The sequence below is a fragment of the Trachemys scripta genome, chromosome 7 (genome assembly GCF_013100865.1).
Source record: "Trachemys scripta elegans isolate TJP31775 chromosome 7, CAS_Tse_1.0, whole genome shotgun sequence".
Taxonomy (NCBI): Eukaryota; Metazoa; Chordata; order Testudines; family Emydidae; genus Trachemys; species Trachemys scripta.
In genome coordinates, this window is record NC_048304.1 from 22529296 (window position 1) to 22555504 (window position 26209).

The window sequence follows — 26209 nt, forward strand, 5'->3', positions numbered from 1 at the left end:
TGAGCCACGCATCCCCAACCAGCTGATGACACCTTCATACTGCACTGTTATGTGTTCACTGTATGCCATTTACTTTACAGAACATAAAAAGAATGTACAATAATCTTAAAATCTTTTAATAGTCTCTATATATTATGTTACTTTAGTTACAATGAATCCAATTACAAGGGGCTCAACGGAGCCATAAGTATGTCTAAAACTGATCTAAAATAGATTTTAATAGACTTTTAAAAAAAATCATGATTTTAAAGTCGGTACCTTCAAATACTGGAAGCAAATGAGTCCCATTGGGAGCTGGGAATTTCCCCCTTAGTTTCCATTTTTAACCCTGCAGGGAAACCAGAAAAAATAGCTTGATTGTTTTTGCAAAAAATTACTCTCCCCAGGTAAGTACAATTTTGAAAAGTTGATTTAAATATCTCAGATGTTGCATTGTTGAGCTAATTCACCAGAACCAGGGTGAAACCGGCTACGTTCCACGTTCGTTTTTCAAATGGAGCTAAAGTTAAAATTGTAACAAATGGCAATAATGCTGAAAAGTAAATTCATTCATCTTTCATTTGTACTTAGGTGAGATATCAGTAGGAAGGACAGTACAATGGTTGGTGTCCTGTGTGGACTTGGCAAGCCTCTTTGCCTCTCTGTGGGTACGTCTATACTTACCTCCGGGTCCGGTGGTAAGCAATCGATCTTCTGGGATGGATTTATCACATCTTGTCTAGACGCGATAAATTGATCCCGGATCGATCCCAGAAGTGCTCGCCGTCGACGCCGGTACTCATGCTCCGCGAGAAGAGTACGTGGAGTCGACGGGGGAGCCTGCCTGCCGCGTGTGGGCCCGCGGTAAGTTCGAACTAAGATACTTCGACCAGCTACGTTATTCACGTAGCTGAAGTTACGTGTCTTAGTTCGAAGTGGGGGATTAGTGTGGACCAGCCCTTTGTCTCAGTTCCCCATCTGTAATGGGGATAATGCCTTCCTTGTGGGGATGTTGTATGGATAATGCATTACAGATTGTGAGACACTCAGATTTTATGATAATGAGGGCTATATAAGTACTGAAGAAAAACTGCAACACTCTTAATCTTAACAGTGTCTCCTTAAAGAGCAAGATGTTCACAAATTGCCTGTTTCCCCAGTGTGTGAAAGCTTCCCTCTCCTCCTTCACTTTTCTCCTTCCTCATTCGGTGCAGCCGATTTTATCTTCCCCTCTTTCTTTTTCCCTTCCAGGCTTCTGGAACAGGGTTACCAAAGCGACATTGTCTTCATCGTCCATGGGAAATCCTTCTGTGCCCACCGCTGCATCCTTAGTGCCCGCAGCGTGTACTTTGCAGAAATGTTTGAGACCAAGTGGAAAGGGAAGAACATGATAGCATTAAAGCACCCATTGGTGAGGAGAACCACGCTTCAGGTTTTTCCCCCCCACATCTTAGATATTTTTTCTCTGAGGAAAGTGAGGTTGAAAAGGAAGTTTCAGGGGTAATTTCCATAGTTGACTCCTTCCATAACACAGAACAGCTCCAGAACTCAGAGGGAGATGGAACACTTTGTGCACTAAAATGGCTTCTTACTCTGATACACTGAAAGCTGTAAGCTGTATGCTGTCAGATTCCTCTCATTTCACCTCTGGCATTGGTTCAAATTCAGCTCAGGTCAGTAATAAAAGAGCTGTTACTGTCTGCCAGCTTGTTTGGTGACCCTTATGTGAAATGAGTTGAGCCTTTGTCTAATTCCCAGTAGACAGGTGGTCCACACCACAGAAATCACCACTGTAATTGGCACTAATTGGCTCCCACTTGTTGCCTCAGCAGAAAAGCTAAGGATTAAATAGGCCATAAGTGGATTTTGCTTGTCCATTACCAACGCTCAACCAGCATATGTTTTTGTGGTTTGGCTGTCTGTCGGAAACCTCAGATTTTCTCCTGTTGCAAACATCCTTCCTGTTTCTCAGGACAACCTTAGTTTTCATCACCTTCCAGCCGTGTTGCTCTTTAGGCTGTAACTTGAGTTCCTCTTTAACTGGGGAGGTTGGAAGTGGTGGGGACTAATGGATGACTTGTTGTGATAGTGCTTCTACTGTAGTTGCCTTCTTAGATGTGAGCCGCAATGTCTCTGTTACCTGCCAACTCTGCAGGCACAGATTCTGTGCCTTTCCCTGCAAGAAACCTCATTCTCTGATGTGTAACATGAGGTGGGGGTGGGTAAAGCAAAAAGTTAATATATTTACAGATCTATGTAAGCTGGATAGAGAGGGAATTCTAGTTATGTGAGGGAGCAGAGGAATGGTGTGTGTAATCAAAATGCTATTATTGCACTAGTTGGAGTTTCCACAAAGGAGGCATCCTCACTTACCTCCCTTGCATTCTAGAGTCCTTTTCTTGAACATAATCCCCTGACCTTTACCTTAGTGTGTAATGTACTATCACTTTAGTTAGGTCATATATATACATCTGTATTGACGTTTCAAGCTCCTTGGATAAATGTGTGTGCTTTATATAGGTGACCTTTTCATGTCTTATTTTAGATCAACCCAGCGGCCTTTGGCTCCCTCCTGCAGTATCTTTACACAGGTATGTTGCTGCTGCTTGACATGTGCATGCATGTTGGAATGCAGTAGTCAGCGCCTCTTTGCCATGGCACTGTTTGGGTGGCAAAGGCTTCTAGACAAGCTTGTTTGGGTGGGTAATCATGGCTTAGACACAATCTCTCTGTCATCTGGCAGATATAAGGAGTATGAGCAATTCCATGTTGTTGTGGAAAGCTGGTGTAAATGCATATTTGTACCTCCTACCAGTTGCGGTTCTGCCAGTAACTGGGGAGTCAATAAAAATCAACTTTGGTTGAGTGGACAGATGTGGGAAATGTACCTTCTCTAGGATAATAAAAATACGTGTGCCATCTAAGCGGATGATCTTCCCTTTGTACACTGGCTTGTGAGCATTTTGTATCTGGCAGCCCTGACTGCTGAATGGTTTGACTACAACTTGTTACCGTTGTTCCAGCAGAAGTTGTTGTTCTTAAACCTTCAGCCAGTATTAACCAAGTATTTTGTATTCTAGGGAATGCAAGTGCAATATTCCCTCAGACCACAGGGTGGTGCCCTAAATTAAACTTCCAATATGTACTGTAAGGGAAATGTTACTAAGGCATCTGAGTTTCTTCACCAGAAAACAATAACTGCTTATCTCTTTAGGGTTAGCTTTCCTCAGTGCGCACTTTAAAATGCTTTTTAGTAAATTTGGTGCTTCTGAAAGATTGAGACCAAAGTCCTTTCTCACGCCAGAACATGATGGCAGCAGCAATGCAAGCTTCCACCGCCCTGCCCCTCATCTCTGTTCTTCCAGAGAAAATGAAGTTTTGTCTCTGAGATCCATTCAGTTTTTGGCCTCTTTGCTGAGACTGTCAAGTGTGGGTCCAGCTGCAGTGTGGACAACTGAGGAATTGAGCTGATATTCACCGAATTTGGTTCAGCCACTCAGCAGTCAACAGATAGTAATTTGCACTGCTGTAATGACACTTGAGCTAGATTCATACCAGTGATCCAGAAGTGAGGCTGCATAGCCCATTAGCACTCCGTCAGGCAATCCAGTCCCTTGTCTATAGATTAGCCATTTTTATGCCTAAGTAAGTAAATGGTGACTGGTGCGAGGTCAGGGAACTGGCTGATAGAATCTTGGTGTTTCTCTTTGGCAGGTCGTCTAGACATTGATGTAGAATATGTGAATGATTGCAAGAGACTAGCCAAACAGTGTCGGCTTCAGGATCTCATCGAGGATTTGGAGATCAAGTGTAAAAAGGTCTATGAATTTGGTGAGCTCCCCTTTAATAGCTGCGTCTTTTCATTATGTTTGTTTTTCCTTTTGGAGTGGGAAGGGAGATCATGACAATGGACGTTCCACCAATGGGGCACCTGCGGCACTCATAAACTAATGGGGGGGGGGGAACCCTGAGTAGTTCTATGCATAGCTGTTAGCAGAATAGGTCTTTCACTTCCTTGCGGGGCAACTTCTGTAGTACTCCGTGTCTGAACCGTGAACAAGTGTACATCATAGTAGTGGGGACCCTGGCAGCAAGGCTTTATTGAGTAGTCCAGCAACCACAAGAGAGCACTGAGGAGCATGTTTCAAAGTCCCTATAATCAGAGAGCTAGTGGGTTACAGTGGTGGCTCAGGTTTTCTCTGCATGTTAGAAACGCCTGAATCATTTCAAAAGGGGGAACCATGCAAAAATGAAGGGGTTAGTTAAACAGAAGTTAAAAAGTACAGTGACTAAAGTGAAATCCCTGCAAGCTGCATGGGCGCTTTTTAAAGACACCATAATAGAGGCCCAACTTCAATGTATACCCCAAATTAAGAAACACAGTAAAAGAACTAAAAAAGAGCCACCGTGGCTTAACAACCATGTGAAAGAAGCAGTGAGAGATAAAAAGACTTCCTTTAAAAAGTGGAAGTCAAATCCTAGTGAGGCAAATAGAAAGGAGCATAAATGCTTCCAAATTAAGTGCAAGAATGTAATAAGAAAAGTCAAAGAGGAGTTTGAAGAACGGCTAGCCAAAAACTCTAGAGGTAATAACAAAATGTTTTTTAAGTATATCAGAAGCAGGAAGCCTGCTAAACAACCAGTGGGGCCCCTTGATGATCGAGATACAAAAGGAGCGCTTAAAGACGATGAAGTCATTGCGGAGAAACTAAATGGATTCTTTGCTTCAGTCTTCACGGCTGAAGATGTTAGGGAGATTCCCAAACCTGAGCCGGCTTTTGTAGGTGACAAATCTGAGGAACTGTCACAGATTGAAGTGTCACTAGAGGAGGTTTTGGAATTAATTGATAAACTTAACATTAACAAGTCACCGGGACCAGATGGCAGTCACCCAAGAGTTCTGAAAGAACTCAAATGTGAACTTGTGGAACTATTAACTAAGGTTTGTAACCTGTCCTTTAAATCGGCTTCTGTACCCAATGACTGGAAGTTAGCTAATGTAACGCCAATATTTAAAAAGTGCTCTAGAGGTTATCCTGGCAATTACAGACCGGTAAGTCTAACGTCGGTGCCGGGCAAATTAGTCAAAACAATAGTTAAGAATAAAATTGTCAGACACATAGAAAAACATAAACTGTTGAGCAATAGTCAACATGGTTTCTGTAAATGGAAATCGTGTCTTACTAATCTATTAGAGTTCTTTGAAGGGGTCAACAAACATGTGGACAAGGGGGATGTAGGGGACATAGTGTACTTAGATTTCCAGAAAGCCTTTGACAAGGTCCCTCACCAAAGGCTCTTACGTAAATTAAGTTGTCATGGGATAAAAGGGAAGGTCCTCTCATGGATTGAGAACTGGTTAAAAGGCCGGGAACAAAGGGTAGGAATTAATGGTAAATTCTCAGAATGGAGAGGGGTAACTAGTGGTGTTCCCCAAGGGTCAGTGCTCGGACCAATCCTATTCAACTTATTTATGAATGATCTGGAAAAAGGGGTAAACAGTGAGGTGGCAAAGTTTGCAGATGATACTAAACTGCTCAAGATAGTTAAGACCAAAACAGACTGTAATGAACTTCAAAAAGATCTCACAAAACTAAGTGATTGGGCAACAAAATGGCAAATGAAATGTAATGTGGATAAATTTAAAGTAATGCACATTGGAAAAAATAACCCCAACTATACATACAATATGATGGGGGGCTAATTTAGCTACAACAAGTCAGGAAAAAGATCTTGGAGTCATCATGGATAGTTCTCTGAAGATGTCCGCGCAGTGTGCAGAGGCGGTCAAAAAAGCAAACAGGATGTTAGGGATCATTAAAAAGGGGATAGAGAATAAGACTGAGAATATATTATTGCCCTTATATAAATCGATGGTACGCCCACATCTCAAATACTGCGTACAGATGTGGTCTCCTCATCTAAAAATAGATATACTGGCACTAGAAAAGGTTCAGAAAAGGGCAACTAAAATGATTAGGGATTTGGAATGGTTCCCATATGAGGAGAGATTAAAGAGGCTAGGACTCTTCATCTTGGAAAAGAGGAGACTAAGGGGGGATATGATAGAGGTACATAAAATCATGAGTGATGTGGAGAAAGTGGATAAGGAAAAGTTATTTACTTATTCCCATAATACAAGAACTAGGGGTCACCAAATGAAATTAATAGGCAGCAGGTTTAAAACAAATAAAAGGAAGTTCTTCTTCATGCAGCGCACTGGCAACTTTTGGAACTCCTTACCTGAGGAGGTTGTGAAGGCTAGCACTATAACAGCATTTAAAAGAGAACTGGATAAATTCATGCTGGTTAAGTCCATTAATGGCTATTAGCCAGGATGGGTAAGGAATGGTGTCCCTAGCCTCTGTTTGTCAGAGGATGGAGATGGATGGCAGGAGAGAGATCACTTGATCATTCCCTCTTGGTCCACTCCCTCTGGGGCACCTGGCATTGACCACTGTTGGCAGACAGGATACTGGGCTAGATGGACCTTTGGTCTGACCCGGTACGGCCGTTCTTATGTTCTTATGCCTGATTTAAAGTGGAACAGTCAGATAATTTAGACTTGGTGTGTTTTGTGTGTGAACAGACACACACACACACACACACACACACACACACAAAGTTAATATAAAAATGCTTTATATGTGTTTTTAAAAATACAAACAGTTGTATGGGTTTTAAACATTCTTCTGGAGTGTTCGTGATCCAAACACAACAGCATTGAGCCATTGAATGAGAACCAGCAGGTGGAATACTAGTCTTCTAACTGTGTAAATATAGCAAAGTAAGATTAAATTTAGAAAATGAACTGCTTTCAGATGTAATAGTTTAGTGGCTTAACTGGTAAGGAAACATGTAGTTTGAAATCACAAAGGGTCTGCAACTCCCCTAGAGTGTAGATAACTCCTCTGACTTAGTTGAGTTACTTCTGATGTGAAAGCAGAATCTGGCTCATTGTTTTTAATCTGATCGTGTCCTTTCTCTGATCTAAGAGGTAAGGTTGTTGTAGCTGCTCAGATTTTTACTTTAAATATTAATTGTCGATTCATATTTTCCAGATTTGTATGATTACATATGTAGCCTGGAGTGACAGTCCTCCCATAGTGCAAAGTTAGCTTTATAGCTACATCACAGATATTGCATTCCTTTTCCTGTTGTGATATTCATGTGTGTATGCAAAAATATTTAAACACATGAAGAAAGAATTGTTCTGCTGCTTGTAATGAGTGGTAGAAGATTTCACTTGACGTACCAACTGTATGCTGGAAAAGAAAAGGCTGTGGTCAACACCCTTAAGAAAAAATAAGTTACTAAGTCAGACCGTCAGATAACAAAAATGATGTTACAGTCTACAGCATTTTGCAATACCGAAATGTTTCAATGGGTCACTAGATGGCAGCTTTATGGTGTTGCAGTTGATTGGTGTGGTGACCATTTTCTCCAAAAGCCCATAATACAATCCCTTATTAGGCGGCAAATTAAATAAGGTTAAGGTGGTCTATTAGCGTTACGGTTTGTATATATTCTGAAACCATTGTGCTGTTTGGCATGATTGGCAACATCTACTCATGAGGGTCAGGACAGAAATAAAAAAGACTGCAAGTAGCATTGAGGCATTGGGCCCCAGGATTAAAGGAACACGAGAAGCATTACCTCATAGCAGCAGCAATTTGAGTGGGAGTCAGATATAGTTTCTAATCCCACCCTGGTGTAAGCTTCCTATATGGCACTGGGCAAATCACTTTAACTTCTGTGTTCCCCTCTGTAGAATGGGGATGATGATTTTATTTCACAAGAGTATTGTGGGGCTTAATCAGTGTTTGCAAAGCACTGATATAAGTGATAGGGGTTATGTGTTTGTGGCAGAGCAGGACTTTGGTGAATTGGCAGCGTTGTAGTTAGTAACATTAAATGTGTGCCTGTCAAATCAGATATGTTCTAGGTGAACCAGGGGAACTAGTGTTGAATCCCCAGGAGAGAATTAATATGAAAGAATCATAGAAGTTAAGGGATGGGAAAGCCCTGTTGGGTCACCTGGTGTCCTTTACTTGCCAAAACATTATTGTTCCCTATTGTATATTTAGAAGTTTCTGCTCAGAATATTTTCTAGAAAATAGGCATCTGGTTCAGGTAAAACAAATAAATAATAAATTTATGGAGATATCCTATCTCCTAGAACTGAAAGGGGGACTCATCGAGTCCAGCCCCCTGCCTTCACTAGAAGGACCAAGTACTGATTTTGCCCCAGATCCCTAAGTGGCCCCCTCAAGAATTGAACTCTCAACCCTGGGTTTAGCAGGCCAATGCTCAAACCACTGAGCTATCACCCCACCCCACCATCTGGGTGTCTGGCCTAATTACACTGGTCAGGGTCCAGTGTCACCATCCATGGTACAAAAATATATCCAACATGTTTAATGTAAGCAAAAATGCACACTGTAGCCAGTGCAGTTCCAGGGCATAATTGCACGGCAGACACTTCTCTCTAGTCTCATTATCTAAGTCTAGTCCATATTTCTAAAGCACCTTGTATCTTGATGCTGTGGAGGAGTATTAAAAAGACAACAACAGCAGCAGGAACTGGTCTGATGTCTTCCATTATATCTGAGGCCAGCCGGCAGACAGGCATCTGCTATGCTGAGTGTAATTACTTCCATATTTTCCCTTCCTGCATGCTCTGGATATCGCCACAAAAACCTGTTACACTATTTGGAAGAATTCAGACAGGATTTGTCCAGATTAAGTCATAATCCTTGCTATGGAACTGGAGGCATTTAAAAAAAAAAAAAAGTTCAGGAGCATTTTCTGTATGTTGCAAAGCATAAGAATTCAGGTCAGGATTTGTGAACACCTATTTTCAGACCTCAGGTCCCTGATCTAAAGGGCCAGTGGTGGTGGTTATGCACAGCATTGTACAAGTGCATGTGTAATGCAGATGTCCATGTATTGTATGATCTTGGAAAGTTTTCTTTTAACCCAGCTAAACCAGTGGTGTATTAGTAAAGACTACAAAGAAGTATTAAGCTAGTCGAGAACAAAGACAGATTATGAAGCAGTCAGTGATGTACTGTGCAGCTGTACCAGAAGGGAGTTTAATGACTAAACAGTATATTCCCTCCAGGCAGTGCAGGACTGTTCCCTACAGTGTACTTGCCAGTGCTTTGGCCTACCTTTTTGTTAGACTTGAGTGTCTTCTCTTGAGACCATTCTACAACTCTCCTCCCAAATACTCAATTTATATTTGTTTGCTTCATTTCATACCTATTACAATTCCTTAGCTCGCCTTAAATGGTTATTGTCCCTCCTTGGTGCTTATACTTGGCAAACGTTTGCAGGAGGTTAGCGGGCTTTCCTGTTCTTCTTTAGCTGAGCTACACATGGATTTGCTTCATTTAATCTTCCTTCCTAGCTAGATAAGTCGCTCCAGCTCCTTTTATTATTTGTCTTGCTGTGTTCTGTATTCCCTGCATTTCTTGCATTTCACAAACATCAGATGATGGCCCCTCCTGCCTGCGGCTGCCAACAATCTATTTTTTGTCTCTTTCATCTTGTCTCTTTCATCCTTTTAGAAGCAAAAAAAATTGTAGCAGTGGAATGTTGCGCCCGTGCATTTGAAATATGCAGTGTCTGAATTGGTTTATACGGACAACACTATCATCCAAAACCCACTGTTTCTGGTGTGAGCCTCATCAGAGATTCTTTCAAGTTACTATGGAAGTGCCTAGTTATGTTGGAGAACCTAGGGTGTGGATACTTACCATTGTGTCTGCCATATTTCTTGGTGATAACCCTGAGTAGGCACATCTGATGTGGTATGAGCCTTGTGTGTGTGAGGGAAGGATTTCTTGGTCAATTCTGTCTTCCTCTCAAGTATTTATAGTGTGCCCTTCACCATGGTGTCTGAGTTCTTCAGTTACAAGGGAGCTTCAGATAGTTTCTCTGTTTGACCCTTTTAATCTCACTTGCTGTTTCCAGATGTCTCTTGGGTGGGATTGGTAGGTTGACGCCCACAAAATATGTTTTTAGAGCAATTACATACACAACCTCTGCTTTAAACTAGCACAAAGCTCTTGCCAGCCTTATCTATAGTAGGGTAAAAAGAGTGAATGTGCTCTAACAAACTTTTTTATTCTAGTCTAGACAAGACCTCTGTGTCCATCAAAGGTTGATGGGTGGAAAGTGCTTTGAGAGCCTCTGATGAAAGGCACCCATAGAAGAGATCGTTATTATCACACAGTCCCCGTAACCTGTCTTCACAGAAGAGTAGAAATCTAGTCTAAGTGTATGTCTTCAGTTGCAGAGTTAACGTGGGTGATCGGTGGCCAGGTCTGAGCACCTGAGTTAGCCTGGGCTGGGCGTAAGCAGCCACGCTGTGAAGCCGTTCCAGAATTACAGTGTCCTCACTGGTGCTACACTTACCCATGTGTGGTATTAGGACTTCTGGGGGCCTATCCCGTGGTTCTTTGTGCTGCAATAAGATGAGCCACTCTGATTCTCTACCAGTGAATTTTGGAAGATCTTGTCTGTCCTTCTAGGCACACTTGGCAGGTAAATTGTGGGAAGGCATTGGAGGAGTGTTGGCACTCTAATGATTTTAGCCTGCATTGTCACTGCAAAGTGGGTGGGTTATCAGTCTGAGTGAAAGTGCCTCTTGGATTTTAGCCAGCAAGCCCCAGACAAGCCAGCAAGCCCAGTCTGTAAGCATCACTGAACTTGGGTGAGAAGATTTTGTGTGTGGACAGCAAGGGGATTAGGGGAAACACCTGATTAAGAGCCTGTGTTAATTCTGCAGTGAAGACCTACCTTAAAGGGACAAAGTGTTCTCAGTTGCTTATGCGGATCTGTAATTCTGTGGGACTCTGTTCTGACAGCTTTGTCAGTTCGGCTTAGGTCTATGCCAAACCTGTCCTGCCCCTCTAGTAAGTATGGTTGTTTGCTGAAGACAAGGGCATCTGCATTCAGTCCTATAAATAGAAACTGCATAGCTTGTTCTCCAGAGCACCTCTCTGGATATAGATCATAGGTCTGGTCTATACTACCCGCCTGAATCGGCGGGTAGAAATCGACCTCTCGGGGATCGATTTATCGCGTCCCGTTGGGACGTGACAATCGATCCCCGAATCGGCGCTCTAACTCCACCAGCNTCTGCTGGCAATGCTCCTACTAATACAGCCCAATATGCCATAGGCCTCCTTGGCAACAAGGGCACACTGCTGACTCATATCAAGTTTAACCCCCGTAAACTATAATATATTATATCTATTGTAAGAGATATAATCTAAAATGTTAGGAGTTCAACATCATATGAATCACTTGTCTCTGCCCAGCTTCTAGTTGGAAAGGGATGCACCTCTCACAAAAGCAACATCCATTTTGGTATGCATGTGAGGAAATCCCAAGAGAAAGATTCCAGTTTATGAAGTAGATAGTGTGAGATCATTGGGGGTGGGTTATCAGAAGTGCCGAAGTTCCACGTACACCAACATATTCCAGTTCTTCAAGAGTAGAACTTTCACACAGAGAGATAAGAGATTTGTCCAAGTGGTATGTGGCAGAGCTGGGAATTGCATTCAAGTCTGCTGAATCCCCCATCCAGATCCTTAATCACAAGACAATCCTTTCCCTTCCAGCCCCAATCGGGCCACATTTTGCAAAGGATTCTTCTCCCATTTGGGTACTAATATGCATGGTCACTCCAAATAGTGGTTGCCTCTTGGTCAGAATCATAGGTCTGGTCTATACTACCCGCCTGAATCGGCGGGTAGAAATCGACCTCTCGGGGATCGATTTATCGCGTCCCGTTGGGACGTGACAATCGATCCCCGAATCGGCGCTCTAACTCCACCAGCGGAGGTGGTAGTAAGCGCCGCCGACAAAAAGCCGCAGAAGTCGATTTTGCCGCCGTCCTCACAACGGGGTAAGTTGGCTGCAATACGTCGAATTCAGCTACGCTATTCATGTAGCTGAATTTACGTATCTTAAATCGACTCCCCGCTGTAGTGTAGATGTACCCATAGAATCAATAGTCTCTTTAATTGGTGGATTGGGTTTTTATGCACCCTACTGTTTCCAGTACCATTTGGGATATTCAGCCAGTTCAGGTGTCATGGTGGCCCGTCTTGATGGGTGCAATGCTTTCTTGGTGGTGGGGGCGGAGGATTCATATTGTGGCACATCTCGGTCTCATTTCGCCCACCATCTGATGGAGTCATCTGATGAAGCCCATATAATGATGAGCAAAATGTCAGGAAAAATGAGGTCTCATGGTGATGTGATTCACCTGAGAAGAGAGGGGTTTTAATACAGTGAATCACGCCTGTCAAAAAGCCTTTGTAACACCCAGTACAGTGCAGTTTAACTCTCTAATCACCGATTGTTAACGTCTTTCATTATGCTTCCAATGGAATCCATAAGATTTCATTGCAGCAACGTTCATAGTTTCAACTGCACTTTGTGTTTTACAAGCATTCCCTGCTAAGAAACTCTCAAAATCTGGCAAAGTCCAATCTAAATTGGACTTGAGACAGCAAACGAGGTTCATAAATGATCATGGAGAGGAAAAATAATAATAAGCTCACACAGTAATGCATGTACACACTTTGATAGTGCTTCTAACTTTTTAAAAGCCTTTCCTTTCCATCTGTGTTCATGCAGCTGTACCTGAAAGAGGTTGTGAAGACCTCTGAGACCTTTAATTTTACCTGTTCTGCTAGGGACCTGCCATACTACTTGCATTCATTGTTCCTGCCAGTGGAACAAAAAGTTTAAAGATACGGCAGGCAGCTCTTTCTAAAGAGACAAAGCTGTTGGAGAAGAAGGGCCAGAGGAGAGATTTTAAATTAAACCCCTACAGGGAATCCAGACCAGCTTCAACTGAGTCTCCTGTTGTGGCCTTTGCCTATAAGGTGCCCATCGCAGTGTTGTCTGGGAGCCCTTTGTATGATTTGGATCAAGGGAATCCCATAGTTTCCCAAAATGGGGAGCACTTACTGTGTTCCCTTGTGGTAGACTAACTAGCTACCCTGACAGGACCAGAAACTGAGGTTTCTAGCCAGGAGGATAACTGAGAAGGAGCGTCCCAGACCTACTCTTCATTAGTCTTTTCTTTATTTGCTGCTGGTGGCTATTATTAGCATTTAAGACTTACATTGCAGTAGCACCTAGAGGCCCCAATCGATATAGGGTCCCCATTGTGCTAGGCTCTATATAAATATATAAAAAGAACAGGAGTACTTGTGGCACCTTAGAGACTAACAAATTTATTAGAGCATAAGCTTTCGTGGACTACAGCCCACTTCTTTGGATGCTGTAGTCCACGAAAGCTTATGCTCTAATAAATTTGTTAGTCTCTAAGGTGCCACAAGTACTCCTGTTCTTTTTGCGGATACAGACTAACACGGCTGCTACTCTGAAACCTATAAATATATAGAAAATGACAGTCTCTGCCCCAAAGAACTTGGTCTTAAAGGTTATAAATCCTCTTCTCCATGGGATTAAATCACAGCAGCACTACTAGCACCTGATCCAGGAGAGTTGAGGTGCAGCAGAGGGAAAGCATAAGCCAGACTTCACTCTAAATAAATAACCAATGGGGGCACCAGTGGCGTGGAAGCGTGTCTGTAGTTAAATACGCTTCGCCCCCTTGCCTAGCAGGGATGTATCTTCTGTTATTACTGTGTCACCTAGGGCCGACTCCAGCGGCTGGGAAGCAGCCTCCATAAGGCAGTTCTCAATCATGTCTGTAGGGAGGGGAAGCAGAGGGGAGGACAGAACAGGCACATAGCTGGTCCTTTTCCTCACCATGGTCTCTGTAACTGATGTTCTGGAGGCGAGGGATGAGTGGAGCCGTAAGAGGGGAAACAGTGGAATCTGTGTCCTCTTTCTTCCTCCCCAGTGGTAGTTACAGCCCTGATCACTGCTAGCAGGTGCATGCGTGTGTATGTCTCTCTGAAGGACATGTTTTTATATTTCAGTGGAAACTAAGAGCCAGACAAAACAAACAAACATTCCTCAGAGAGATTTTTTTTTAACAGGAGGGAAAGTTTTTAGATTTAGTTTTTTCTAGGCATCTATACTTTTTGTTTTGTTGTTTTTGTTTTGCCTTTTCCAGTCTCTTCCAAGCCAGGGACCTGTGTGAAAGTGCTGACGATTGAGCCTCCAGGTAACTGCCGGCTGCAGGAGGATCTGGCTCTACTAGCAGACTGCGCCCTGCCGGCTGAACTGCGGGTAGGGAGTGTTTCTATTTCTTCCCACACTCCACTGGGACCTTCGGACTGAGTCACAGGGAGAGCTGTATGTTCAAACACATTTAGGCTCAATTTCTCTGTTGGGTTCTGTGGTCACTTGTTTGCTGGTAGTAATGGCACAAACTGACTTTCCAAACACTGAAGCCATGTATAGCACAGGGAAATGCTGTAAATCTCATAACCAGGCTGCCGGTTTTCATTCTTGCAGCGAGATTATTCCTCCCTCAGAGATTTGTAGAGGTCAGATCCCTGGTCTCATCCAAGTCAATGAAAGTTTCCCCATTGATTTCAATGGGGACAAGATTTAGCCCCTAGTTGAATATATTACTGGAATGCAAGAAAGGGGGGAAAATTCCTTGGATGACAGCAGTACCTTCGGATATGTATAGATGGAATGGGATGCCTAATGGGGGTTATCGGTCCACGGAGCTTAACTGATCCCTGGTTAAGAATAGACCCCCGTGGTAGTGCAGGGAGTTGGTTTGTTACTTTTCTCAGAAGCATTGAGTCAGGATTACCCATTAGACTCGGCTATGTGTATTCCACACAATCGATTCCCAGCGATGCAAGTGAACAGGGCAGATATTGGTGGATCCCAGTTCTTCCTGCCTTTGTTCATCTCTGTAATACCGATAGTTGCATCTTATATTTTCCTTCCTTTAATATGTTTGTCCCAGTTTCTTCACATTGAGTAGTAAAACTAATAACAGACTTATTTTAAGCAGCTCTGTGCCTGTGGGCTGTGTAACTGAACAGTGTAACAAAGCTTATTGCTTTCTTGCACGAAATAGAACTGCCTGATGCAGAGCTCAAGGAAATGTCTGAAGCAAGGTAGAAACTCTGTCATGTGTCTTTTTATGTGCTGGTGGCTTAGGTTTCTTAAGCAAGATGTGCCAAGGTATTTTGTGCTGGCTCTTAGTGATCCAGTTATTCTAAGTACTGAGGGATTTAAAGGGGGAATTCTGCCCATTGATGTTCCCTCTGTCAAGGCAGAAAGCTGCTTTTTTTGTATACCTTTGTTGTGGTTTTCTTTGTTTATCATTAGGTACTTGGAAAAATCAAAAACTGGAGAGTAGTGTAGAATGAATTCCAGTAGTGTCAACCCCAAGCGCTTAAAAATCATGAGTGGGGTGCCCAAATACAATGAGATTGACTTAAAAATCATGCAATTAAAAAAAAAATCAGGTTCTTTGTTTTTATTTTCTGGTTTCTGAGCCTTTAGTGTGCACTTGGGTCACATTTTCAAGCTTTTTTCCAAAATCGTAAGGGCTAGAAACACACTTATTTAAAAATGAAAACAGAGATTCCTCCATAGTTGTATGGGAACTGGTTCTTTAAGGAAGAAAAACCCCAAATATCATGAGAATCTGCATAAAATAATGAGTTAGCATTGCTGAAATTTCCTGATTTTTTTTTTCCCCAGCTGTTTTATGTATCTTAGAAAAAAGTACACTATAATCCAATCTAAACATGTTGCACTGATATTACTGTCCTACTTTGTGTGTGTTTTCATGAATGCTAGGAAGGAATGGGAAAAAAATTATTAGAGCATCTGCATGGCACCCATAACCATGGAATCAGGGTTCATATTACCCCTAATTGCCTTGTTTTAACATGATAATTTTAAAAGCTGTTTTTCCTGGCCATTTATAAAGATCCTAAAGACAGGATTGTAGCCTTTTAATCTGCCTTCTACTGCTTAATTATCATTTACATCTTTTCTAAATCTTTGTTTACTGGGATCATCCCATGAAATAGGCATTTGAGTCCCAGGAGCAGCGATTCTGCAACCTCACTAGTAGATTCTGATACAATACAAAAAACTTACTCTACGAGGCCAAAGAACACTTACCAGTCAGTCACAAACATGACGTTTCTTGTAATAAGTTACCAAACACTTCCTGGAATATGTGAAACAACAAACAATACATGATTATAAGATACAAACCAAATTTGTTTTAAGCAACAAACAGGATTGATCACTAAAGCAAAGTTCCGAGTCACTAGACAGCATGCAGCTTTGTGTTATATGAACTTTTGATCCAGATAATGTTTTAATAATACTCTGATATTGGACATTTAAATGTAGAATTTTATAATCCCACATATGTTTTTTCTGCCTTTCAAGTGAAAACTGTCTATTCTTTGAGCTTTCACAATTTTCTCTCTATATAAAACAGTAATACCTGGAAATTCTGCCGCAATACTTGAGACATCTGCTCTAGTGCTGTGTATTGTTAGTACAGTTCATGGCACTGCACAATACAAATATATGGAAGCTGTTCGTGGGGTGTATTAGTTTTTGGAAGGCTGTTTCAGACACCCATATATTTATAGTTTGGTAAACCATAAAAGCAATTTCTTTAAACAAAGTCACTACAAGTTAAATGCAGTTAAAATCTTGATGTCTTAAATTGTCATTTCTGCTTATACTTGAAATTTGCCTTTTCTCCATTGCTTTTTGTGTATGGAAACATGATGTTTTCAGTAGTGATTAGCGATGATTATGATCGGAAAAATTCAGAGGAAACATTTTGTCACTCAAATTTGCTGACTTATCTAAATCTAAACGTTTTACGGAAGTAGTTGAATTTTGATCAAGTTCCAGCAGTACCCAGGCAAGACTCTGATGGAACCCTGCCTAGCTTGCTGCCAGCTCACATGCCCAGCTCCAGGGTAGCCGATCAGAGTCGGGAATGCCCGCGCTTTCAGGGGCTGCTGCTTTGGGTCAGCCTGCCAGATAGACTGTCTCGAAGTGGGGCTCCATTCCATTTCTTGGAAGATTTAGAAATTTTTGGTTTTCATTCCAGATTGGAACAAAGCCAAGTTTCAAAATATTGAAATCTTCCATGAAACTAAATCACTTTTCTCCACCCAGCTTGGTGCTGCAGGTGAGCTGTGAACATCTGTTACACCTTTGGCCACTGTGCTAGTTTTTTCTTTTCTTTTCTTTTCTTTTCTTTTCTTTTTAATTCCTAGAAATTAGAGATGCAAAAGACCTAGTCTTTCCCTTGACCAGTGTAGGCTTGTTGCTACAGTACATTTTCTGGTGCTTTGCTTTGTGCTTTTGTAGATGCTCTAATTTGTTCCTTGTGTCATAGAACCCTGATGACTCAACATGCAGCTGGATATAAAATCTTGAGTCTGATTCTCCGCTGGTAATCCCATTATGGATTGTTAGGGTATAATGGACCTCTGTAGGTTGTCATAAATTATTTACAGCTGAATTTTTCTACTCTGCTTATTCCTATCTAGGAGCAAATTGCTTCTCCCTGTTGGTTGTGCACGTTATTGTCCCCGCCAGTTGTTCTTGTCTGAATTTAGAAGCACTCTCTTTGGGGCAGGAACTTAGGTTTCCGATTTTTCTTGAAGTGCCACGCATGTCTCCTCTGGTGCTGTATAAGATACAGAGCAGGTAACAGAGCAAGTGAAAAGCCGTGGGGATAAGATGGGGTGAGACAGAAACTCTGAAGTGCTACAGATCTTTTACTTTCAGGAGCTGTAAAAATTCCCTTTGTCCTGCTCCCCACAAAAAGAAAGAGTAAATAGGTTGTAACTAAAGTCATAGACGAGAGAGACCAAGCAGGGTTGCTGCAGAGTTTGGGAAGGTGGCTTTGCTGTTTAATCACCCAGAAATTGTGACTATCATTAGGCTTAGTTGTACTATAATTAGAAACCACTCTGCCAAATCGTGATGAGTACTGACAGAGAGCCCAGAGAGTAGGGCCTGGTTGCCATGCTCCGAAGTACTGTGAAATTCAGAGCCTTTGCTAGCTCAGTGGCTCACCACAGCCTGGGACCAGGAGTGCCAGAGAATCCCCACTGTGTATGAATTGAGCTTGCCTGATGGTACTGAAAGCAGCATGTAGCTCTGTTTGTTTCCTGCTGAGTCAGATTGCAGGGCGGGGGAGCCTGATACATCTCACTAATTCCCCACTATACCCAATGCTCTCTGCTAGTGCGGTTCGGTAGGAGATAATATTTGCCATTCTTCCACTGGATGTTGAACATCCTGGCTTCCAGCCCTTGCACCTGGGGAAACCTAGAGCCAGTTTTTGATGTGACTTGCTCGGAGGAAAGACTTATGGTAGGGATCAAACTTTTCATCCCAGGCTGCTCAGGGTATATACCTAGATAGGAGAAACCAGAGGAAACTCTTGTTTTCAGGGGATAATTGCTCTGGTTACATGGCTGTGAATATAGATTCACACAATTGATTCCCTTGTGTCCATAATGCTATCTTTAAAAAAAAAAAAAAAAAACAAGCCCACAAACTTTTATGCTGGTTTGTTTGGCACATTGGATTGGAGGGAGTTGTGTTAATAGTCTAGTGAATTAGTTTAACTTTAATTTCTTTAGACGGCAAAGTGACAAGAAATTGAACTGTGCATGGGAAGCTTTGTATTGTGTTGAATGAGATTGTAGTTTCAATTAGATTGTTTCAGATCTGTGCATTCCTTTATTTAAGCTATAAAATGACTTTTAACATATACTCTGGTTAAAATAACATGCCTTTCCTTGACTGGTGTCAATATGAAGATGCCCATCCCATGATGTAAACTAAATACCCACCCAGCAATCCACCTCCTCATTTAGAAGTCCGAGCGGAGTTATGAGCCTGCCAATGTTGGCTTGAAGGTCATTTGGCTCTGCTGGACAAACTGGGAAGAGAAATTTCAGTTCAGAAGCCTCTCCACTGAGAATACCAGGCATTGAGCTCCCAGATGTTCAAATCTAGGATCAGTCAGGAAGGGCATCTCTGGTGATCTCCATTGCTGCTGAGGCGTAAATGGGTAAAGTGGGTGTCTCAGATAGACAAGACACACAGGACTTTATAGATCAATGTCAACACCTCTAATGTTTATACCATGGATGCTAACTGCAGACATTTCTTATCTTTTAACTTGTCTTTCTAGGTGGGTTTTGGGGAGTTGCCGTTTGATAGCACTGACAACTTTAGCAGCTGTCCTGATGTGTGTTTTCGAGTGACGGATTACAACTTTTTATGCCATAAGGTATGCGCATACATTTAGAGACATCAAGGTCCATGTACATGTCCTTCCCACGCTCTTAGTACGAGATAATTAGATATACTGCAGGGGTAAGCTTAAACTTAAAGCACTCTTCTTAATGAAACAACCCAGCCTGACTCCCTTACAGGGTAAGGAGATTCGTGAATTGCCGTAAGAGGCATCTACATTGTGTCTCATGCTGTCAGCAACAAATCTGAGCCTGTCATTGGAAGTGTTGGATCCTTAATAGTTCAGGATGACTCAGTGTAAGGGTGGAACTGGAAACAGAACTCAGGAATCCTGACTAGAACTATATTGCTACTCTAGATTAACTGTCACTCTAGTTAATATCTCTTTTTTGCTTTGAGGGCAGCAATGTGTAAAAATAAGACATGAAAGAAATAAGAAAAAAAACAAGTTTATCAGAGTTTAGGGATAAAAACACAGAGCATCGGCAGAGGATATGCTACTGACTCGGTGCTTTGGAACTTGCTTAATGAATTCCTGAAAGTTGATCCCTTGCCTAGTGCTGTTTGGCTCAGTGCAGCAGAAAAGGGAGATGCTAGTGTTGGATTTTTCCTTTCCCATGCAGGCATTTTTCTGTGGCCGCAGTGATTACTTCAAAGCCCTCCTTGAGGATCATTTCAGTGAGAGCGAGGAGCTGCAGACTCAGCCCACCATCCCTGTGGTGACCCTTCATAACATCTCAGAAGACATCTTCATCAGGGTCCTCTACTACATCTACAGCGATGACACTGAGGTGAGACCAGCCTACTCTCTCCTTTCATTGCCTTCGTTATGCCCAAATGTCTTTGCAGAAGTGTCATCCTATAGCATTCTACTGCTGGTTTGTTAAATATCACTCCCCCATTCTCCCACCTGGCTTGAAGAACCTCAGTAACCCAAATACTGGTATCTCCATTTTATCCATGTTGTAGGCTAGGCTGGGACTTTGTTTCCTGAATATATCAATGCAACTGCTCCTATATGCCATTTGTGTATCTTTCATCCTAAATTCATATCCTGTAAATTAGGATACATGTTACTTAGGCCAGATACATAATGCATGATTTGTGTGGCTGTGTATTCTTCCCCATTGAATGCTATTGTGCAGCACTGACTGCTCTCAATGGCACACAGTCAGAATTCTGCCACTAGATGGCGGCTGAAAACAGATTTGCCCGTGTGCTAAGGTTAGGAGGCTTGTTCATTTACTATTGGCATTACAGCCTATCTTTGCATTTAAAACAAAAATTATTTGCATCGCTGGAATGCCTAGATGTTCCACTCGGAGATTAGGGACCCGTTGTGCTAAGCACATAACAAAAAGACATCCCCTGCCTCAAAGAACTAACGATCTAATTAAAAGTGCAGCCAGCACTATACATCTTTTGGCAGCACTGAAGGGATTAATGATGCTGATGAGCTGGCTTGTGTCCTCTCCAAAGCTTAAGGCTTTCCTGTATGAGTGAGACTGTACCATTCCTACTCTGGGTTACCCTTTGGTTTTGGTTTGCTGTGACCACCTGCACAGCTGTGACCTTATTCATGCTGACCAGCTTGGCTACAGGCAGCAATATAGAATCTGTGGTAGGCAGGGAGATGATTTATCAGACAGGAAGTCACTGGCTATCCTGCTGAGGCTGTCATTAATACCCTGTAGAACTTCCTCACATTAACTCATTCTGCTCACAGCCTCCTGTTGTCTGCGCTCTGGAGGACAGGTGGAGTGGGAGGTGAGGAGCCCTAAGGCACATCAGAATCTTGTCACAGCCCTGCAGCCTGATCCAGTTCCGCTGCACCTCTTTGACGCTCCAGAATCTGGCTAACTCTCTATTGTTGCTAAGTAGAAGTGTTTCCAAACCAGAGCTGTAGCTGCAGCCTTCCCTTTCAGATGGCTCTTTGGATGCTACCTGTTTGTGCAGTGCACATGCCTGATGGCCCACCTCAGTAAAAACAATTTACTGTCATTAAAAAATCGTTACTCATATTTTCCAGTGGCTATTTGAGTCTCAAGCCAAATGAGCTTTTGTGGAAAGAGGCCATCTGTTTGAAAAATTATATTAACGTTGTCTTCATTATTTTTCCTGGCAGATTTTCAAAGTTCAGTACTTCGTACAGTGTTTTTTCTTCCCAAGCTTAAGTCCAGTCTAGTGCCGACATAACCAGTGTCCCCATGCTGCTTGACCTCACCTTTTTCAAAGGATTGTCATTTCTGTCACTGTTGTGTCTGTCACAGCAGCCCGTGTTATCCATGTTCGTGTGGTTTCTGAGTGGAAAAAATAAGCAGCTGAGTGGAACTTGTGTGTGTGTGTGTGTTTGTGTATATATGGTAAGTTTGAAAAGGAACATCAAACTGATTCTGTTTTCTTATTGGACAGTGATCAATCGAGCATTGGTGTTTTCAATTCAGTCCAATTCAAATGCTCGTGACCTTATAGGTTCCCAAAGCATCGTATTAGATGCTACAGTAGAGAGACTTGCAGTTACTGTGGGGGTGAAACTCAAGCAGTGTGTGGTCAAATTCTCCTAAGGAAGGGGGTAGGTGATGTGCAAGCCTCATGTGCAAAAGTCATGAACTTGAGAAAGGTATAAACATGGCTTTGGACTGTAAGTAAAGTGAGAGGGAGCACAGATCTGGGAGACCTGCGTCTGTAACAGCACTTGATGAATAACCCTGACAACCTTGCTGCTGCAGCATAGCTTTGTTACAGCACTTTAACAACAGTTGCAAGCCTCTGACGTGCCTCCTAATGCACCTTGCATTCTTATGTACAGTTGTGCACTGTGGCAAACTTTCCAATCCCATTCCAATTCACACTCGCGCTGAGTGATCTTGTTTACTCTAGTACCAGTGTGGATAGCCATGCAAGCACTGCAGCGGCAATGGTGCAATTAATCCTTCTAGTGCAACCCCACTTTGAAATAATCATCTGTATCTGTGTGTGGATGTGGGCAGCACTGCACCTGGCCCAGAATGGCTCGTGTGGAGGCACTGCAGCTTGCACCTGTGCAACTTGCAACTGTGAAGATTTTTAGCATAAACACACAAGATTTCATTCTCCTCAGAATCCGACGTGACCTGGTCTCTTCTAAAGCATGTGCCTGCCATGTCCCACAAATCTAGATGGGTAATAGTGCTCTTCACAATTCCTTTCATATTGGCAATAGCAAAACTGCACAGAAGAGAACTCCTAGTTCCAGATTAGTGACATAGATGATTGATTAAAATAAATGTCAAGGATTTGACCAGCCAGGGAAAAAAGAGAATGTGACTTTTTTGTTTAAAAAGACCTTCTACAGGAATATAGTCCTCAGACCTTGCTATTTAACCATCTGTTGCCATATTACAGAGTAAGCATCATAACAACACTTCATTTCTAGAGATTTCATTAAACTGAGTGAAAACTCTATGTACACATATTTAACACAGCCCGGGCATGACGATCAAGTGTTTAAAATTAAAAAAAAAAAAAAAAAATTAGACCAGTATGCTGGGTTTATTTTTGCAGGTGAATGTATTTTGTCTGAGTATTGAACAAAAGGTAACCAAATATCTTGACTGACGTGCCTAGTCTGTTAAATATGTGTATAATAGCTTTTGTTTAAAAAGACAAGTGTTGTAACTATTGTTTTGTTTCCCATATTTACATGGCAAGGGTTTGTAAACTTGTTAAAACTTCCTAAATAAATTATAAAAAAAACAAACAACAAAATTTATGTCAACCTAGTATGTCGCTTAGGGGTGTGAAAAATTCACACCGCAGAAATAAATAGGTAAGCCAATCTAAGCCCTGGTGTAGATATTACTAGGTCAACAGAAGAATTCTTCCTAGCTACCGTCTCTTGTGGGGGTGGATTAACCACAGTGACAGAAAAACCCCTTCTGTTGCAATAGCAAGTGTCTACGCTGCAGCGCTGCTGTGCCGCTGTAGTGTCGACATAGCCTCAGTCTCTCGAATGGTGGCATAGAGCACTCTCCTCAGGGTTAGTACTCTGCGCTGGTGGTTTTCCCTTAACTGCAAGAAATTATGTCTGAAATTAAATCTCAGTGCAATCTATCTGTGCCAGATAGATGGTGAAGGGGGAGGGCTAGGACATAGACAAGTTAGAAGGGTCTGTATAGAAAGGGTCACACTAAGGGTCACCACCAGAGGCACGTGGTGTAGGCAGGACTTTCTTTATGGTGACTCTCTTCTTTGCATTACCAGCTGTCCCCTGAAAATGCTTATGACGTGCTGTGTGTAGCAGACATGTACCTGTTGCCTGGCCTCAAACGCTTGTGCGGAAGAACCTTGGCTCAGATACTTGATGAGGACAATGTTGTCAACATCTGGAGGATTGCAAAGCTGTTCCAGCTGACCCGACTGGAGGACCAGTGCACGGAGTACATGGCGAAGATCATTGAGAAGGTATGCAAAGCCCTTCCCTAAGATGTTTCAGGTGCGACTACTAAATGTGAATCTAAGTGTTGACATGGTTTAATGTATGCACTTTTCACTTCTGAAGATGTTGGGTCATAAGTGAAATGAATTTTGTAGTCACACCTTGGTCCTCAATAGGACCCACCTGGCAGTTTGACATGACTGGTGAAGAAGACTGCGGGTATGGAATAGCAGATCATGACTGCTGTGCATTGGGTTGCTGTGTGAAGGGGGTATGTGGGAGTATTCATCTCCATACATGACTCTTCCTGGTGCAATTAGTTCTCTTGTACTGTAGCCTCAAATTCATTACAACCCCCCAAAAGCAGATTATAGGGGCTTCCATAGGGAAAACTTATTACCGATGATTAGCTAAATACCAAATCTTATTACACTGGAATCCTATTTACAAGGATCAATTTGAACATTCCTTCCCACTGCTATTTTCTCTGTTCTCTCTGACGGCTGCTTGGCGATCCAGGAGCCAGTGATGTCTGCAGAGAAACAGTGATCATATGGCACAGACAGTTCAGTTCTTCTACTAAGTATTTTGGTTCCTAGCGGGGTCAGTAGTTTTATATAAATGGCTCTAATTAACACTCCCACATGAGCTGTAATATTCTTTACCTGCAGCTGAGAGGCTCGGAGAAAGGTGTGAAACTCTTTCCTGCCTGTGAAAACAGTGAAGAAAATAATTTCCAAACAGTTCTTCTCATTCAAAAGTGCCATTGATCAATATAAATTAAGGAACCAACCGATCAGCATATGGCCAGAACTGGGTTCTGGAAAGGTGATTTTATCCAATGGCTGAATGAACTGTACAAGCCGTGATCGGGAACACTGAATTCTTGCCACTGGGGCTTTGCGTAAGATAAGAATTTTAGGGCATTCCCCCATTGTTTTACTAGTGCTAAGAATGGTGGAAGTGCGGGTACAGGGAAGACTCCAGGGGACCGCAAACTGTGTCATCTAGTGGTGCACAGAGCAAGTTGAGATGACCCAGTAGTTAGATTGCCAGCAGATGTCAATCCCTTGTCTGCAGTAGCGCTTTCTCTAGGAGAGCTGAATTGGTATGGGCAATGATGGGAAGTTCTTGGCAAAACACTGTAGTGTAGACCAGGCCTAAAGTTCCATTGCAAAATGGCCATCTCTTGTCTGTCTCTGCCGTGACAGGAGCTGTTGGCTTTCCCTGTGGGGGTTTGTTTCCTGGTTTTTCTCTCTCTCTCTCTCTCTCTCTCTGCTTTGGGGGAAATATTGTGAGTTCATGTAAATGGTGCCCAAACACTCAGTGATAGACATTTGGTCAGTGTGCGTTTATAATAATACGCTGAGGGGCGGGAGGGCTGCAGCCTACTGACAGGTTTTATCTGCTCTTTAAACGTTTGAGTCTTTTTCCTGTTGGTTAAAGGTGCAGGATTGACAGCCCTTGGCACTCTGTATCCTCCTTATTGGAAGTCTCATCAGAAAGGCCAACTATGGGGATGACCTTGTTTTGGTCATTTTCTCAGTGGTAACTAAGCTGAGAATTCATTTCACAAACCCAGGTTCCTGAACTCTCCAGACTTTCACCCATTACCGGCCTGAGCCAGATTTGAACTGGCGACTTAGTGGTAAAAGGCTGAACATCACTTTGCCACTTCCCATCAGCCTTGCAGCTCCCCTAATTGATGTCTTGTCTTCATCCTTCCAGCTGGTGGAGCTAGAGGAGTTTGCGGCTGCTGTGAAGGAGAATGCTGAGGCAGTGGAGGAACGGCAGGAGACTGATTCCATCCCCCTGGTGGATGACATCCGCTTCCACATCACCAGCAATGTGCAGACTTACAGTGCCATCGAGGAGGCCAACCAGAAACTAGAGGCACTTGAAAACCTCCTGGCCAGTATAGGACTCGAGTGCTGAAGTCTGTAAATCCTGCTGTTGGATGCAGAGAGCAGCTTGTGTGACCTCCAGTGGGTTGCCTCTGAGTGCAAGAACATATGAGTCTTAGTCAAATGACTTTTCTTTTTTCTCTCCTCCTTCCCACCCACCCCTGGGCATGGTTTCCTTTTAATTCATTCATGGCTGGACATTCACATGTTTGCTTTTTTCCTTCTGTTAATAGGATCCCAAAGTGCAGCCCAGTTTGATAGTTACTGCTTGTACGATACAGCACTGAGAGGGAACTACCAGCCATGTGGCTAATGGAGCTGTATTAACGGACTCAGTGACATCTGGCCCCAGGAGCTGCCCCACTCTCTTAGCCAGCAATGCATTTCTGAAACTGGTTCAAGCCAGGGTTCTTGTATAGTTATCAAGGGAACAAAAATGGATTATACTGAGTGTAAAGGAATCTATTAGAATTAAACTGGCTGGTCTTTCGCTGTCAGTATTATGGGGAGTTAGCGGAGAGGATGGCATTTTAATGGGGCACAGGAATGTAGCCTTATGGGGCACTAGCTGACTTCACCTGCTCTTCTTGTTTCTCAGTCACAAACTACTGGGATCCTCCAAGTGTTGACACCTGGATTTACACCCTCAGTGCAGTATGAAAGTTTAGATTTTAAGTCC

The 26209-nt window shown here is 42.6% G+C and overlaps 1 protein-coding gene across 4 annotated transcripts in view; it reads left to right on the forward strand.

Moving 5' to 3' along the window:
• Positions 1-25635, forward strand: part of ABTB1 (ankyrin repeat and BTB domain containing 1) — a 38703-nt gene extending 13068 nt beyond the window's left edge. For all 4 annotated transcript variants that reach the window (XM_034775446.1, XM_034775445.1, XM_034775447.1 and 1 more), the window contains 8 exons: positions 1231-1390; positions 2525-2570; positions 3694-3810; positions 14093-14208; positions 19145-19243; positions 19833-20000; positions 23452-23652; positions 25355-25635. In XM_034775446.1, coding sequence (XP_034631337.1) covers positions 1231-1390; positions 2525-2570; positions 3694-3810; positions 14093-14208; positions 19145-19243; positions 19833-20000; positions 23452-23652; positions 25355-25561 — 1114 coding nt within the window. In that variant the 3' untranslated portion in view covers positions 25562-25635. The remainder of the gene's footprint in view (positions 1-1230; positions 1391-2524; positions 2571-3693; positions 3811-14092; positions 14209-19144; positions 19244-19832; positions 20001-23451; positions 23653-25354) is intronic.
• Positions 25636-26209: the final 574 nt, after the last annotated feature.